Here is a 17,974-nt window from a genome sequence, read left to right on the forward strand (position 1 = left end):
GTTAGCGTGGACCCAAGACTTCACGTATTAACTAATTTAATATATATTGAGTCATGCAGTTATAATTTTATGAATTAAAGTTCAAATATACACTCCAATACATAACATAATGATATATAAAGGGTTAAAAGTTGAGTATTAAAGTAGTGTGTCCGTACTTGTTTTTGTGTACTTTTGAATGAAGGGTCCTGTTTACTGTACAGTAAAGCCTTCAGATTATAATCTTTCTGGATTAGCTGCTATCATGTTTCACACTTGAGGATTGAAGTAGTTCCCATAGTTATCAAGTTATGTTTATTTTTCATAGATTGTGTGAATATATGTGGCCTGATGACAACCAAAAGTTTCATGTGTGTATTATTTAAAACAGATAGAAATATAGGAACTATTTTTGTATTACCCAAAAAATGAAGTCTGTTGCAGATACATCCACCAGAGGGCAGCATACTGGCATTAAATGTTCTCTATAGTCCCTTTATTCAAACATAATGCTGAATCTGGCTATAATTTATACAAGTCTTGATCATTCCTTGAGAACAAGTGGAGATGAACAGTTACGTAACACTGCATAAGGACCAGCATCTTATATTCCATCTTACACACGAGAGAAGCAATCCACTCAATGACGTTAAAGTGAGGATTTCAAAAGGTCAATCTATGCAGATTTTTTTTGATTACATTTGCTCGAATAACCTATGTGCATGCAGCAAGAGGCTACCGGCTGCACGCGGTCTGATTGGGCGAGTCCTACCCGTCGACGTGAAAGCTATATTTGGCTGAAAGGTGTGTAGTATGATTATACAAGGAAAATGATATCCGTGATTACAAATGTTAACCGGGTGTCATCGGTTTCTGGGAAACTGAGCCTGCTGCAAATTTCCCCCGCCGTCTCCTCCCCCCGTGTGAGAAAACTTGAGGACAGGGTGCAAATAAGAAGACATTAAATATTGCACTATCTAAGATATTAAACAGATATAAAGAAAAATGTTCCACAGGCTCCTCATGTGACTTTCAGTCTGGGTTGCCATGGGGGTGAAACTGCCCCCGGATAAACACAGTGGACGTGCTGGCCTGTCAGGGTCAATTCTGGGACATCTTTACAGTGTTTTTATGTCACATTAATTACCTAAGCGCTTGTCATATTGAACCATCTGTTTGCTTAGCATTCATATGTTTTAAGTCAAAGTCAAGACTCTCGTCCTTTGTCCGCCCAAAGAAATCTTTTCATAATGTCTCCAAATCTGCTTTTTATCAACTGAAAATGCTGTCAAATCTTTCGAGCAGACATAGCGTACAAATATATATATATATATAATTTGTGGATATGTGTGTGTGACTTGTGATAAAAAAAAAGGGACTAAAAAACTAAATAGAAACCACAGCCATTGTAAGGAACTACCACAAGGTGGAACCACGAGGCCACAATGGTCCCAGCTCCCTGAATCATCCTATTAAAGTGAACAGCTGACAGCAATCAACAACCAAGCTGCATGGTGATATAACCCACAACCTGGATACCATGACTTACGGACATATTACCTCAAACTCACAGGCTACTAAGACAAACATATGACTACAAAAATACCACACCATAAAATTAAGTAAGTACATTAAGTTTCTACATGCTCTACACAGATGGAAGCTAACGCTACAGATATTTAAGCTAATTGCTCTTAAGTGTACCTAATTAACGTGTCCAGCTGTAGTTGAAATTAATAGGAAGAATAATTACTTAAAAGTGATAAACATACTGTGCATAAATCATAGCAATATGTTATTTAACGTACGTACAGTTAAATAACAGTCAAAACAAAACCAGTAGCACCTGTTTTTGGGGCTTAATTGGAAAACTTCTCGTGAACTGAACTGGCGAGGAGGAACGTACCACTCTAGACGGGGAGGCGGAATGTACCACTCTAGACGGGGAGAAGAAACAGTCTAAGTCGTAATGGCCTTCGTAAAAGTTGTACTTGAAGTCGTGGTGATAGTAGTAGTAGTTGTAGTAGTATTAGTAGTAGTATCAACTATAGTAGTAACTATGAACCACTTTAAGAATTGCGGGCTCCCCTCCATATTTTAAAAGTGGTTCCTACTACACCGTTACCAAGGAGACAAACACGATACATCCGGACGATACAGGAAGAAGGATAGTTTTTCCGATCTCCTTGTTTGGTTAATACATTTGTTAAAATAAGTTGTTAGATGTAGCCCACGTTAGAAATAATACACAGTAAAAATACAAATATTTAGAGCTTAATACTAAGGTAAAATAAAAAAAGATAAATTGTAAGTCTTAGATACGTCATACACTCAGTAAGTAAAGTTAAGGTGAATAAAAACATGGACTCCGAATACATAAAATTGCACTTGGGTAAGTGTCTGGCCGACGGGCTGGCTGAGGTGGCCGAGCAGCGGCCCGAGAACCCCATCCAGTACCTAGCCCACTGGCTCTACAAGTTCAACTCAAATGTTGAATATGAGAAACAGGTAAGCTGCTGCCCCAAGGGTTGTACTTAAGTCTTAAGTCTGGGGTACTTTGAAGTGCTTATAATAAATACTTTATTTTTGACAATGAAGCACATTATTATTTGTATGAAGTGCTGACAAAACCACAGAGACTCACCAACTCTACGGTTCCTCAAACCTTATTTTTGAATTAAACTCACATTACTTAACTAAAGTGTGAATGCAAGGCTTTTACTTGTAAATGACTATTTATATATGAGAGTGCAGGATTGCTATTGTTACAAAGGGAAATGATCTGTATAGGTATTGTCCCACAAGCCATTAAACTGCTCGTACTCGAGCTACTTCATACCTTTACCTTTGAGAATTGCGGGAAAGGATGATACAGACTTAGACAGGCTAAGTCTCCTCAAGCTGAGAGCTTTAAAGCTTATCGTGGCTGTGGCAACAAACATGCAGTCACCCTTTACCTTCAGCTTGGACCGGAATCTACAGCTCCCTCAGGTGGTTAGAAATGAAAGGTCAGAAGGTCATTAAGAATGCCTTTTGTTGGTAAAACCACAATTATTAAGGGAGCTACATATCAAAAGAAGTTGCACTAGAATCCTCTTTCTCAGTCACAGATGGTGTTGTTGTTGTATCACTTTTTTATTTGCAGAAAAAGGCCACCTTGGCGCTCCTGGAGCAGGAGATGGCGGATGCCAAAGAGGCGGCGATGAACCAGGAGAAGCTGAGTGAGGACGAGTCAAAGGTCAGTGACGAGTCCAAAACAAAAGTATGTTGTGTGACAAAATCTCTTGGACTCTGATTACAAAGAGCTGATGTATGAATTCATTCTTCCACAGTTTTATTGTTCTGTTGCATGGATGAAGTCAACTTTTCTTCTGTAAAGACATTTTCAGATATTGTTATAATGTTGCCCTACTTTGCCTGTTTTGAAAAGTACATTTTAGGCTCTTTTTTTCTCACTTTACATGATAATCAACAGATTTCCGAGCAGCACGATGGGCCCACGTCAGCCACAACAGGAGCCGCTGAGGAACCAAAACCCTCTGAACCAGAAAACCAGCAGGACGCAGACGAACATCAAACTGAAGCTCAGGTAAAGGTCACTGAACCACAGGTAATAAAGAAAAAGATCTTAAATCTGTGTGCTTCCAGTGGTGGTGGTGCGTCCCCTAATCTTTTGCAGTCCCTTCAGTGGTTTGGTTTCAATCTTTGGGTTTGATACCTGAGCTCTTTTTCTGATTATTCTGAAACGCATGACTCGCCTCCTGGGGTGTGGAAATGTCCACCAAATGTCTTCAAGCGGTTTTAATGAGGCGTGCGCGTCTGCCGGGTGAAGGTTACAGAAAACGCAGCCGTTCCAGAGTCGCCCGGAAGAAAACCCTCTGAGGCTAGTAGCTCTTCCCTCCTCGAGGCCCTCAGCACCGAGGTCAGACAGGAGTCCACAGAAACACCTGTGGAAAAAGAAAAACTGGAGGAAGAGAAAACAGACGTGGAGCCGAGTGAGAGTCGCGTGGAAGAGAAAGCTGCAATCCTCGATCAGACGGAAGAGAAAGAAGTTGACGAAGATAAAGAGGTGATGAGACACTTTACTATTTTAGTACCACCATATGCAACAAAACATATACTTAAGTTTTTCTGTCTCGCATCTGCTCTACAGGTGGTTGAAGAAGCTGAAGAAACTGAAGCGTCAAGCTCGACTCCCAACCGAGACGCCGACAAGTTAAACCCAGAAGGGCTACAGGACAAACACAGCCCTCGTGACCCTCAAGACGCAGAGGAGGTGATGAAATAATGGCGAGGATTTGGGTTGATGAAGGCAAGAGATGCAGGTGAAGAAGCAGGGAAAGGTGATGGATGGATGGACGAGCAGAGAGGGGAAGAAGATTTGAGGGCGAAGTCAGCGGAAGATAGTTTGAACTTTAAAGGTGACGACAGAAGAGAGAAGAGGAAGAAGACGTTCATTCCGCCCTAAGTTTCAGTTCAGCTCAAGAAAATAGACAGGGATCAAACTGAGAAAAGGCAGATCTACTAATTCTCCATGACACCTTTCTACCCGGCAGGTCGAAGGAGGTGAAAGCGATAACTTGGAGTCGGCACCACAGAGCGAAGATCCCAAACCAGAGGAGACACAGGAATCTTCTTCCCCTCCTCTTCAGGACCCGGAAAAGGTGTCTGATCGTTGTTATCTTATCCTCACCAAATACTACAACAGGTCCAGAGGCAGCGAGGTTGGGTTTGAGGGGCCAAAACTGCGAGACACATTTGTTTAATGCTTAACCAGAAGCTGTTGTGTCCAAATCATCTCAGGCGGCAGACTCAAACGAGACCACCGATAGCTCGCATCCAGCTGACGGCGACGTAACCGCGGAGGGGACGGCGTCCGGAGAGACGCCGCAAGACGAGCATGAAGACCCTCCTCCTGACGCAGAGCACGACCAGGAGATGGAGGAGAAGGTAGGCCGAAGATAGACAACATGATTCATATCTTAGTCTGTACTGAATTGTACAAAATTGTTGTTGCTTTTCCAGGAAGAATAAGAAGCATAACTTTCGTCATCAAGCGGTGTCCTCTGAGGATCCACCTTTTTAGGACAAGTTTGAATGATTTTACAGCTGCAGTATATGTCTTTGATGTGAGAATGCAACACAAATGCAATAAATAAGCACGTATCACCAACACTTCTATGTCTATTTCTGTATCTCTGTTCCAAAATTGTTATTTAAAGTTATTTAGTTTGATTAAATCAGAATGCATTTATTTGCAAAAAGTGTTTTTTAATACAAGATTATAATGGAGATTGCAACACTATGATTTTCATGTTATTGTGTAAGCTTTCCACAGTGCAGCCATGTGACGGTGCACATTTCCTCCAGTGACCTTTGACCCCGAAAGGGGGCGGGCCAACAACCGCTGGCGCACAATGGCCGTTTTGTATTGTGTTTATTTGTTTCGGTGTCTGCAGTTGCCTTCACCACCGCAGACCCAACGACGACGTCACTTACCGGACGCAGCTGCGTTCAATCACGTCGTCAGATCGATATCTCGTGTGCAACACCCTGTGGGCTGGGTTTTGGAGCAACTCGGGGGGGATTTTTTTTAAATATACGCCTTAAGTCCGTGATGCATTGAGTGGGCTCAGGACAGACATGGAGACGGAGGTGATATCCGGCGCCGTGGCTGCAGTCGGCGGCCTGGTCACCGCCGTGATGAACTTCTTCACCGACATGTTTCTGACTGCCCCGCTGAAGGCAACGCTCACACGTCTGGAGGAGGCTGAGCTGACAACTTTGACAGCAGGTAAATTTGTTCCCATCCACTAAAGACGTGATACGACAGGTTGCTATTTCACAAATAGTGTGAAAGGACTTTTTCAGTTGGAATGCATTTATTCTAAAAAATAAAATAAAAAAAAAAAGTTTACCCTTTGGGCTCATTTCTTTGCTCAGAAAAATGGACCGTGAAAGCGAGGTCTCTGTGGGAGAGGTCTGGAGCTGTCATCATGGCAGTGAGGAGACCTGGATGATTTCTGTGCAGAGAGGTAATGTCATGTCAGTATGTTTAGTGTCCTCCTATCAGCACGAAATGTCTTTATGCATTTGCTTCACGATAAAGGAGTAGTACACCAACATTTACACTAAATCCATCCATCCTCTCACAAATGACCATTTTAAAATGGTGATTTCAAGGCCTGCAAAAGTCATTGAAAAAAAATCCAGAAGTTGTGTAAAAGTCCTGTAAATGTGTTATATTCATGTGTTCATGACGTTTGTTCTATGCCGACTTTGAAATAATGAGTATGCTTTTAAAAAGAAGAGGCTCAAAATATAAGCAGGCATACATACAGGCATCTATATGCATGTTTATTCTTTTAATCAAACTATTGTCTCATTTATTTGTGTCATTTAAGGTTTACTGTGTGCTTTGAATCCTCATTGTTAGTTTAAAGTCATGAACCCTAAATACTGCATGCATAAGTTGGTTAATGACGGAGCCAGCATCCAGTGGGTTTAGGCGCTTTTAAAACCTCCCCTTTCGACTTGCATTTGTGCAACATATTTGTGACTATCACACAGAATGTAACTTGTATTACGCCCCAGAGAGGGAAGCAGCTCCACCACCAAGTTACACAACAAAATGAACACACTGGATCTATTTATAAAAGGCACATGATGCAGCAGAAGAGACCAAACAACATTGGCAATACAATCCTTAAGAAATGTCAACTTTAAAGTATCCTAAATTATAAAAACATCTTGTCATATAGAAGTAGTTCTGGTGTTTCTGTATCTTTGTGTCACATATACAGCGTTGTTGATGTTTACTGCAGGAGGCTGCAGAGCTGTCCTCTCTGAAGCCCCAGTTGGAAGAGCTCGGGGTCCCTCTGTACGCTGTGGTGAAGGAGGACATCGGCACCGAGGTCCAGAGCTTCCAGTCGTACTTCAAAGGCGAGATCTTCTTGGATGCAAAGGTCGACTTGTGTATTTGTTTCCCCTCTTAATGAATCGGTGCTTTATCCTCCGAGTCATTCAGGATCTGCGACATAATCGATTTAGTTCTGCATGAATGATTCAAGGCTTCTCGTTTGTCTGCTCGCGTTCACAGAAGAGCTTTTATGGGCCCCGCGAGCGGAGGATGGGTCTCCTTGCGTTCCTGCGCGTCGGGGTGTGGATGAACGGCCTGCGGGCCTTTAAGAAGGGCTTCATGGGGAACGTTCTAGGGGAAGGATTTGTCCTCGGCGGGGTCTTCGTCATCGGCCGAGAACAGCAGGTAAAAATCTCCCATACGGTCAAACTTTGTCCCAAAAGTTGAATGATTAAATGCATAATACACTTTTTTTTTAAATCCACTCACAGGGAATTCTCTTGGAGCACAGGGAGATTGAATTTGGAGATAAAGTCAACACTGAAGATGTCATCCGAGCTGCCAGAAGAATATCACAAGAACTCATGCCTCTAGTGAGAAAATAATGCTTTTTATTGTCCCTGAAGGATGAGAACATATCAGTAAAACAGAAAGTTTGAAACCATGATGCATTCTGGGACTTTGCTGTGTAGTAACAGGTTCTGAGTGTGTTAATGATGGTCTGTCTTTAAACTCCAAGAGAGGAAGCAGACCTGATATCTAACACTCAGTTCCCCGTATTACTCTGTGATGTTGTTATGTTGTCTTGAACCCTTTGACCAATAAAACACTTGGTGCTCGACAGTTTTTTTTATTTATTCTGCTTGGAAGAATTTGAGTCAGATGTTGTTGGGAATCCTGAGATAAAAATCATCAAGTCAATTTGGGGGTGAATTTTCTTTCACGTTTAGTATTTATTCATGGGACCAAAACTGAACAGAAAAATGAGAATTAAACTCAAATTGGATCGTCAATCACTTTTTCCTGTGTGTGAAAAGTACACACACGCTGTCAGTCGATCGGCAGATCAGTCGTCCAATCAAATGCCTCCAATTAACCTCCAACGCAGCCAATAGACACAGCAAGGGGGCGGGGCTTGTGCTGCCGGTCACAGAAGTGTCCCACCAGGTGCGATGGATCATTTTTGACACAACATGGACTCTCAGGTCGGCCAACCAGCGGAGTTTAGTTTGCTTCACCTCCAGAATATGGGATGATTTAAGGGAAACGAGGAACTTTTCTTTAGTTTTCGCCTGTCAAAGCGCTTCCGGTGTCGTGTTGCCCGGTAGTTTTATTTTATTTTTTTAGCAGAAAACTCGAGAAGCTTTTGATCTCTCTCCGCTTGCAAGTTAAAATGTTCGGTAAGTATTTAGTTTTCTTGTATTTTGGGCGATATAAGTCTACGTTTGTTCCTGCATGTATCGCACACCGTAGAGCAGAATAAAAATAGATAAAAATAAAGAATAAAATCCATCCTGGTCTTTATAAATATACGTGCTTTTGTGAGTGTGACGCACGCATTTAAAAAAAAAATTGTTTAAGTCGCTGTCCGGGGTGCTGAAGCACCCTGAGACTCCTGAGGATGACACCCTCACTCCTGTGATGACACCCATGTCACCCCGGGTTAAGTTTAGTGACGGGTTACCATGACAGCAGCAGCACCACGTGACATCCCGGCTCTTAACTGGGTCAGGTCTGAGCTAAATAAACCTATTAACTCCTATTTCTAACCTCACCTGCGAAAAAACAAACAAACAAATGCCTTACAAATGCACAGACTCCACGCAAGCGACTGGATACGGATTGAATGTCTTAATGCAAAGTGTTTTGTGTTTTCTGTGAGACTCAGACAGGTGAAGAGAACATGCAACATGGGCAGGAACGGACCAACGTGTGACTCCAGGGAGCCAAAGAGTCAGCCGGCATGTCACAGAGCAACCTGCATTGGTGGGTTGGAGTAAAAAAAACAACAAAAAAACGCAAGATGGGACAATCATTTGCAAGATTGGACCTTAATTTAGTCGTGAATGTGCTGAGGATCCTCTTGCCCTCCTGCTGTAGGTTCCTCCTCCGCCCGGAGCTGAGCCCCCGTCTGGGGAGGAGGAGCAGGAGGAGGTGGGACGCCTGTGAAACGGGACCCCGCCGCCGGCCCCCATGGCTCACTCGTCAGACCCGTCCCGCAGGGAGAAGCCCCCGGGGGCCCGAGGGTCACACACGGCGACGCGCAACCTCCTGCGGAAGAAGGAGCAGCAGCGGCGGCGTGGAATCCGATCCTCCTCGCCCATGGGCCGGGTCATCCTTATCAACTACCCCGTGGATGGTAAAGGAGGTGGCACGCTGGCTGGTGTGCGTGTGTGTGTGTGTGTGTGTATGTGTGTTGAGCCAAAATACTGGATCAGTCTGGTGCATAAGTTGAGACCTGCAGCACACTGGCCTGATCCCTTGAGGTGTTAACCCTCTGGACCCTGAGGTTCATTTTCTCGATTTTCCATCATTTCTTAAATTCACCAGGGCACTTGAATATGTGATATATGCCCGTATGTTACATCTAAAATTGCAGAACAATCTCAGCTCTCTGTACAATGAGGCACCACTGACATTAAACTTCGGCACGAGGTCAGCGTTGAAAAGCAAAGTTTTCTTCTCAGATTGTTATTTACAATGTTTAAAAATATAATAACAATGTCAATACTTAATGAACATGAAGTGAGACTCAGAATCCTGAGAAAACAATATTTAAAATTGTATTGTTGTATTAAAAAACAAGAAATATGAACAGAGATACAAAATACATTAAAAATAGAAAATACAATTATTATTCCAATTAATTTAAAGGTTCATAAACACAGAAATCTGCCTTATACAAATGCTATGAATAAAGGTAATTAATTGAATGTTGAAAAGCACATTTTGACATAAAACTTTGTAGTTTAATGTTAAATGCTTTCCAGCAATACTGTTGTGGTTAAAATATTTCATATATATTAATATATTTATTCATTTCAACATTCGTGGGAGAACTTAAAGGACCAGTGTGTAACATGTAGGGAGATTTATCGACATAAATTGATCATAATATTCATAACTATGAGATTATTGTCGCGTTGACGTGTGTCCGTGTGTCGTTCCCGCTCAGGTGGCGACGACAGCGAGGACCTGCACACCATCACGGTGGACAAGAACGTGGACGGCAAGCTGGGCTTCAGCGTGCGCGGCGGCTCCGAGCACGGCCTCAGCATCTTCGTCAGCAAGGTGGAGGACCACAGCACGGCAGGTAAAGCAGCTAGCTCGACGCTAACGCGGCCTGTGGCTCCGTGTGTGACTTCACACTCCTGTCTGTGTGTGTGTGTGTGGTCGCAGAGGAGGCCGGCCTGCTCGTAGGCGACAAGCTGGTGGAGGTGAACGGCGTCAGCCTGGAGAGCATCACGATGAGCAGCGCAGTGAAGGTGCTGACGGGCAACAACAGGCTGAGGATGGTGGTGAGGCGCGTCGGCAAGGTGCCCGGCATCCGCTACTCCAAGGAGAAGACCACCTGGTGACGAGGACTGCTAAAATATATATTTAGCTTCGTTTTAAGCGAGATTCTGACCGACTGTGGGGAAATCTTCCAGGGTGGATTTGATCCACCGGCGCATGGTGGTGGAGGAGAGCGGGCAGACGCCGTCGGATGCCAGCTCGGGAAGCGCCCTCCAAAGGATCGTCCACCTTTACACCACCTCCGACGACTACTGCCTGGGCTTCAACATCCGGGGAGGGAAGGAGTTCGGTCTGGGCATCTACGTCTCCAAGTAAGTTCCTCCGCCGTGGGAAAAAAAACAGCGACATGTCTCAGAACATTTAATCCTTAAATGATCTTAAACCGGTTTGTTTGCACAGGTTTTTTACTCGATAAATAGATTAAAATTGTCAAACATCCGAGAGTAATAAGCCTTGCATCCTCACTGTACAACCCATTCACTGCCCTCTACCTGGTCAAAGCACTGACGCTGTATAATCTCACGTTGCGATACAATTCCTGACCAAAGGATGGAATTACACACATGTGGCATGACTCAAGACAATTATCCGGCTGGCTCAACGTGCAGCGGCCTGTGTGACACATAAATGGTTGAGATCATCTGTCCGATCGTTTTAGACTCTTTGGTTTTGATTTGTGCGTCCTGACGCTGCAGGAGAACAATCTGCAAATCCGTCAAACCGTGCATGACCACGCGGAGCTGAGCTACAGGTGTGAGAGCAGCGTTTTTACTCCCCCCACCCGTCTTGCCTGCTGGTTTCAGACTGGATCCGGGCGGTCTGGCTGAGCTGAACGGGATCAAGATGGGGGACCAGATCCTGGCGGCCAACGGCGTGAGCTTCGAGGACGTCAGCCACAGCAGCGCCGTGGAGGTGCTGAAGAGCCACACCCACATCATGCTGACCATCAAGGTGAGAGCGGCAGGAGAAGAAGAACTATAGAGTCTGAAGGTTGTACTGGTTTTTATTGCTTTAACACCAGAGCCAATGGTTCAAAACATGTCGATACATGACGATTTCATGCATTGATTTTAAGAGAAAACGCGTCTTTCTCGCTCTTCAGACACGAGTGTATATAAATAGAAGAAGTGGAAGAAATCTTGAGCTTGAGTTTAAAATGAACACGTTTCAGCGTCCAGGGCTCTTTATGCTCCCAAGAGAATATTTCGGTCTTTTAATAATTGTTTTATTGAAGGTCAAGTTATCATTGAATAAATGAAACGTTATTTGTGTTTCACGTTTCACCAGGAATAAGATAAAAATAAACTTATTTTATTTAAGCACAAAAATCTAACTATAAACATAAACTGTAACGGTACAATGCATCCAATATGATAGGAACTAACATAACATGTAATGTCTATCTGACTTAAAGTCCTGATGGGTAACGCTGGAGCTTTAAAGGAGTGAAGACGTCTCCGCTGCATGTTTGCTGTCAGTGTTAACCACAAGGACTCTTTATTAGAAAGCGTGTCGGTTCTGTTGCTTTTGAACCTTCCAACCTTTTCATCTTTCATTCGCTTCGTAAACACCAACCACACACACACACACACATGCACACACACACGCACACACAGCAACGGTTACTGTGCCGTGGCGTCCCGACAGCTGGCGAGCGGCCGCGCTGTTCCCTCGCTCGCTTTACTGCTTGGAGCTTGGGTTTCTCGCTGCGAAGAAATAGCCGCCGGGCCGTGTGCATTATTCACCAGGCGGCCGGGGATCAGGTGCTGATCAAAGCTCGGGGCCGTGTTTAGTTTTTTGTTTTGCGGGATCCCTCGCTCCCTCCCACCCTCCTGAAGAGTTAAAAAGCATCCCGACTACCAAAAGGTTACGAGAGAGTGAAGAAGATGGTGTGTTTCTTCTCTCCTGTGCGGCTCTACGGTTTCGCTTTTATCAAATATGGAGATCCCATAAAAGTTTCAAGGTCTCTGCTGTGTCTCATTTGCATATCTGTGGCCATATCTCCACAGGAAGCGGGCCGATACCCTGCTTATAAAGAGATGGTGGCGGAGTACAGGTGGCTCAATAAGCGTATGTATCTGTTTCCATGCTCCTGAAAGCTAACCGGTCTGCGCCAAGCTCCGTCCGCTTGGATGCGTTTGACTGATCTCGCTCTCTCTCTTTTCCTTTTCCCCTCAGTCGCCAACGGTACTGAGAAATCTTCCTCCCAGGGCTCCGAGTCCAACTCCTCTGCCTCCTCCCTGTCGTCCGGCACGCCGGTCAGCTCTCTGAGCGGCCTGTCGCAGGTCATGTTCCCTCCCAGCATGCCGTTCGGGTCGGACATGGTGGACGTCTGCATCTCCACCGAGGACCAGAGGTCGGGGGGGTCGTCGTGGTCTTCTTCTTCGTACGCAGAGATTTTTTTAAAAAGAAACGCTTTAACGACGCGTAACGACTTCCCCGTTCATTTGTCCAGGTCGGAGTCGGAGAGGACCGAGACCGCCATGCAGACGGAGCTTCCCGCTCGCAGGACGGGGGCGGACACCACGCGCAGCCTGGGACGCACCACTCTGCTCAGAGACACGGTGATCCGCGGCGAGGAAGAGGAGGATGGCGGTGGCGGCGGGAGGCGAGAGTCCCCCAAGACGGCCGTGCTGCTGGCTCTCAGCCGCCCGAGCCGCCCGATCAGCAGGTCCCAGAGCCAAGTCACCGTGGCAGGTGAGTGTGAGCGAGCGGCGTCCAGAGCGAGCGGCGCGAAGGGGCGAATCGTGCAAAATGGCCGACTGACTGCCCCCCTGTTCCCCCGTAGAGGTCAAGCAGAAGAAGGAGAAGAAGCAGAAAGAGAAGCAGCCGGAGGCGAAGAGCACGCTGCAGCGCTCCAAGACCTTCGTCAACTCGCTGTTCAAGGGAGGACGCAAGAGGGACACCACCAGGGGGCGCTCCAAGTCCCCGTCCACGCACAAGGCCGGCAAAGGTTTATTCCCGTCTGTGAAATGTTTTTTTATTTCTTTTGGAAGTTGCAGCAGGTCTCCTCTCCTCCCCACGAAGGAGTGTGAACTTCACACTTGATGCTAGGAAAGTAAAGAAGAACACAAAACGACCGAAACCGACCGCCTCCTCGTCGGCACCGAAACCTTTTCACTGACGTTGTAGTTTTTTAATCCAACATTACTCCAACAGGAGAAAATAGTGCTTTTGTTGGGGACTATTTTCAGTTGTGGATTAATACATATTTTGCGCTCGAGTTCATTGATTCTTAATACGAGATTTGTGAAAAACAAAAAAATTATGATGAAATTAACTTTTTGGGGTGTTTTTTTTCTCTTTTTCTTTACAAAAAGCTACATTTATACTCAAATATAATAGTTTATAGATTATTTTCTAATGTGTAACTTCTAAAATCTGTAGATATGCTTCATATATTATGTTTAATATGTTTCTAATACAAAAAAATACAAAATAGACTACATACATCAAATTATTCCAAGGGACGACAATGAGCATCCCTGTTTTATTCTCTGTCTGGTGAGTACACAGTTGATCAGGCTTTGATACACAGGTCACACTTGTCGGTCGTCGTTTCTTATATTTAAATTATAGAAGATCTTCAACTTTCAGAAAGCAGATCCTCGTCGCTCGGCGGCAGATTTTAAAATCCTCAAAATGTGAGATTACACTTTTGCTCCGCGCTGAAAAAGTTTCATAAACTTCACATGAAGCGAGTGACGACTTCAGCGTGGAGCCGATCTGTCGTTGACTCCCTTTCTGAACTGGACCCTGTGACGTTTCTCAAGGGGGACGATCCGTCAGCGCGACGCCAAACTCGGAGATGCTCGGCGCGGTGGAGGACATGGCCCGCCGGCTGCTGACGGAGGAGGAGGTGGCGGCCGTGATGAAGACGTGCCGAAGGGTGAGAAGCTTCTACGCACCGGCGTCTTCACGTCAAGTCGTTGCCAGCCGCGTGATTTAAATAAACTGTGGTGGATTCTCCTCGACAGTACGTGGCGGAGCGGTCGGTGGAGAACTTGATACGCCACCTGCTGGCCGTGCTGGACCGGCCGGAGAAGCTGCTGCTGCTGAGGGAAGTCCGGTAAGAGGGATGATTACTGGATATGTACACCAAAATCTTCTTTGATACAGATTCTGAATCAGTGATTTTTAATATGAAGGTAAATCCTTTTAAACTGGTTAAACCACAGGATGATTATGAATATCATCAACCTGATATCGCTGCTCAAATATGTCCAAAAATACTCATTTACATGATTTTCTTTGTTACTGTGAGGGACTTTCATGTTATGAAACCGTCTAAATGACCTTCATAGAGCATCAGAAAGAACATGCATATCCAGTTATTCTTCATTAGTGGATCAACTCAAACTTATCAGGATAATCCTGTTAAATCCAGATGTTTCACACTTAATTAAGTCTCCAGTCTTTTGTAAAGCAACACAACGATGACACCTCGGCACCTTGTTCATTGTTTTTCCTCAGGATGCTGCTTCCTCCTCCTGATCTGAGCGCATTCAACAACCTGGTGACGCCGGTCGAAGTCGAGGCCTACGACATCCTCAAGTATCGCTCAAGTGCGTGTGACGCATGCCGGGTTCGTCAGAATCGCTCTGATCACAGTGCAAGTTACACTTCTTCTTCTTCTTCTTCTTCTCCTCCTCTTCCTCTGTGTTGTAGTCCAAACTCCTCCTCTTCGCTCGCCCACATCCGGTCGAGCTCCCAAGCGGCGCCTCATCACTCCCATCCCGGGTCAGTACTTCATGTTGGGATTTTAGTGTTGTTTTCTAAAAAACTTGTCTTTGGATCTTTTGATTTCACTTAATTATCTGATATTTTTTCTGAAATGTGTCTTGTGAGACACATCAGGACAAAACCTTTGACTTTGCTGTTTTATAAAAGGTGTTTTAATGTCTGTGAATCTATATGGAAGTCTAGATCTGCAAAAAAAAAAGGCATTTACAGGCAAAATTAGAGACTAAACTAGTAGCAAAATTGTCAAAATTGTGAGCCGGTGAATCCGAATTACGAGATATTAAGTGTAAGTTTGACTTAATATCTCATATTTTGTTCAATAATTTGATTAGATTGAGTATTTTAAAGTTATATACATCTATCTGTTGTCACACGTTTTCAGATTTTCGTATCAGTCGTTGAATATTGCACCTCAAATCTTTTCTGTCGTGCATAACTTCTTCATGTGTCCATACGTCCCGTGTTGAACAGCGGCCTGAGAGTAAAAGTGCACATATGATATGATAAAACAACCTGTTGTCCCTCCAGACTTCATGGGCGGCTTTGAGCTCCACAACGCCGAGGCGGTGGAGAAGGAGGGCCACCTGCTGGACGAGCTGGAGAAGCTCAGTGTGTCCGGGCCGCGAGGATCCAGGGATCGGCCCCCCCACCACCACCCGTCCAGGTCCTTCACCCCGCTGCTGGACATCCCCGTGGACGGATACGACGCGGCGTCCGGGGACCTCCGCCCTCCTTCCGGCGCCGCCGCCACCCCCAACTGGCTGCTGGCCCACGGCCGAGACTCCCGGCCTCTCCCCCTCCGGACCAACATCGGCACCATCCGCTCCGTCCACTTCGACGAGGTGTCGCTGCACTCCGCCTCGGACGCCACCCCGGAGCGGGGGAGGTCGCCGTTCAGGAACGGCCACGGCACCACCGGCGCCGGCGGCGGGAGGGAGAGAAGCGGCGACCGGAGCAAAGACGGCGTGTTCACGCTGCAGGGCGCCGCCCGCAGGACTCGGCCCTCGCTGGCCCAGGTGTTCGGGACGAGTCCGGACCGGACCAACGGCCACCGGGCTCAGAACGGACTCCACGGCGCCGAGCCGGAGCCGGAGTACGAGCTCAAAACCGTCAGCATCTCCAAGACCAAACAGTCACTGGGTAAATATGACGGCTACGAGGTCAGAAGGTTATAAATGTGGACAAGTTATCAGTTCTCAGACATGTGTCTGGGTTTTAAGATATTTCTGCCTCCATTATCCAACTTTTTTTTATAGAAAAAAGTGGTATTTGTCAACCATCTTGGCTCTTTCGTCTTAATGTTTATGTATGAAACATACAAACGTTGCCGTATGAAATCTGCAAAAATACCAGCTGCACTTTATATCTTCTCTGCGCCTCTTTACAGAGCGATAACCAGAATATACATCACTGAGTCCCACTCGCTCTCTTTTGGGTGTTTCAGGCATCAGTATCTCTGGTGGCATGGAGTCGAAGGTCCAGCCGGTGGTGAAGATCGAGAAGATCTTCCCTGGAGGAGCCGCCTCCACCTGTGAGGTGCTCAAGGTGACGGAGTCTGCACAGTTCACTAAAATACTTTTTATTTTCACTATTTGTACATATTATAGCTGCTCTCAAGAAGTATGCAGCATGCATGGATGATACTTAATACTTCCTCATAACATGCCCCCCTTGAACTTTGACCCTCTTGCACAAATATCTGCTGTGCAAAGGATTGTGGGTCAGAACATCCAGAAAAGCATAAAGCTAAAATACGTCCTCCTGGTATTTTTGGCATACTTCATTTTACATTATTATGTATAAAGGCCTCACATTTCTGCAGTACTTTCCAGCAGTATATAATTCCTTACATTTTACATCTTGATATGGATTCTAATCGTTTATTATCTTAACGAAACGTGGAACCAGAAAAGTGGTAAAAACCTGTATCCACTGCATTTCTTCTCTCTCTCTCTGCGTCTTCAGGCCGGATTCGAGTTGGTGTCCGTGGACGGCGTCTCGCTGCAGGGCGTCACCCATCCGCACGCCGTCGACGTCATCCGCAAAGCCTTCAGCCACAAGGCCAAAGACCCCATGCTGTTCGTGATCAAAGTCCCCAAACACATCCTGAAGGGAGACTGAGACTCTCGTCGGGACTTTGGACAAATGCCTTGTGATTGAGCAGCGTGATCTGATCTGAGGGTCAGGCATGCCATTTTTGCCATTCATGTTAAAGTTGGGGATAATTACATGGACTGTGGTTGAGCAACTAAGGACTTGAGGATCATAGAATACAAGAATATCCTCATGGAGATACTCCAAAGTAAACACGTGAGCAACAACGGACATTTACAGTCGATTCAATGTGTCCAGAAAGCCAGAAATCATGACGAAATGGTGCTTCTGATGCCTTAAAATGTCACTTTATCACAACCAATCGATGCCTGCTGAACATTTCATGCATCCAACCCTCTCAGAAAGTAGTGCAGCAGTGTTTGTTTCTGGATTTTTAAATATGCAGGAAGATAAACCGTAACCAGAGTGCCTTTTAAAACGCCCCGTTGACTCCATGAAGTTTACATTTTGACCTGCAGAGGGCGACGTGAGACGTTCAGGAACATTTCTGCATCCAAACCTTCAAACTTTTACTCAAAGGAAAAGAGATAATAATGAATCCACGTTGTCATTAAAGAGAATTACAACTGTAGTTTATATAATTTGTTGTAATAATAAGGGAGTTTATCTCCATTCTGAACAAATCTGACTGTATCACACATCTTTTAAATGTCTTTTTTGTTTTTTTTATTAAAAACAGGTTTGTTCAACAGATGTACAGCATGAAAATATACATTTAATGTCTTCATACAAATATTGTGGATTATAAAATTATACTGAAGA

At 45.1% G+C, this 17,974-nt stretch overlaps 2 protein-coding genes and 1 pseudogene across 3 annotated transcripts; all 3 read left to right on the forward strand.

Moving 5' to 3' along the window:
• The first annotated feature begins 2,122 nt into the window (after positions 1-2,122).
• On the forward strand, positions 2,123-5,154 carry dydc2 (DPY30 domain containing 2). Its single transcript, XM_068583746.1, has 6 exons — positions 2,123-2,487; positions 3,125-3,217; positions 3,455-3,568; positions 4,536-4,643; positions 4,783-4,929; positions 5,005-5,154. Exons 1-6 carry the CDS (start codon positions 2,341-2,343, stop codon positions 5,011-5,013), a joined length of 618 nt encoding a protein of 205 aa, XP_068439847.1. The 5' UTR covers positions 2,123-2,340; the 3' UTR covers positions 5,014-5,154.
• Positions 5,155-5,440: 286 nt separating this feature from the next.
• LOC137789757 (peroxiredoxin-like 2A) lies at positions 5,441-7,677 on the forward strand (annotated as a pseudogene).
• A 494-nt stretch (positions 7,678-8,171) lies between these two features.
• On the forward strand, positions 8,172-17,841 carry LOC137790042 (PDZ domain-containing protein 7-like). 2 transcript variants are annotated; one of them, XM_068583996.1, is made up of 18 exons: positions 8,172-8,238; positions 8,721-8,824; positions 8,939-9,197; positions 10,014-10,151; positions 10,238-10,412; positions 10,489-10,665; positions 11,158-11,305; positions 12,364-12,424; positions 12,533-12,710; positions 12,810-13,051; positions 13,143-13,307; positions 14,128-14,243; positions 14,332-14,423; positions 14,828-14,919; positions 15,023-15,094; positions 15,626-16,237; positions 16,542-16,642; positions 17,063-17,841. In XM_068583996.1, the coding sequence occupies exons 3-18, from the start codon at positions 9,032-9,034 to the stop codon at positions 17,216-17,218; spliced, it is 2,691 nt and encodes an 896-aa protein (XP_068440097.1). In that variant the 5' UTR covers positions 8,172-8,238; positions 8,721-8,824; positions 8,939-9,031; the 3' UTR covers positions 17,219-17,841. The 2 variants fall into 2 exon arrangements, with proteins under 2 accessions (XP_068440097.1, XP_068440095.1); XM_068583994.1 differs by having other exon boundaries at positions 8,178-8,238; positions 8,727-8,824.
• The last annotated feature ends 133 nt before the right edge of the window (positions 17,842-17,974 follow it).

Source organism: Clinocottus analis, unplaced genomic scaffold, assembly GCF_023055335.1.
Source record: "Clinocottus analis isolate CAN_PGR_092001 unplaced genomic scaffold, fCliAna1.0.p SCAF_19, whole genome shotgun sequence".
NCBI classification, from domain to species: domain Eukaryota; kingdom Metazoa; phylum Chordata; class Actinopteri; order Perciformes; family Cottidae; genus Clinocottus; species Clinocottus analis.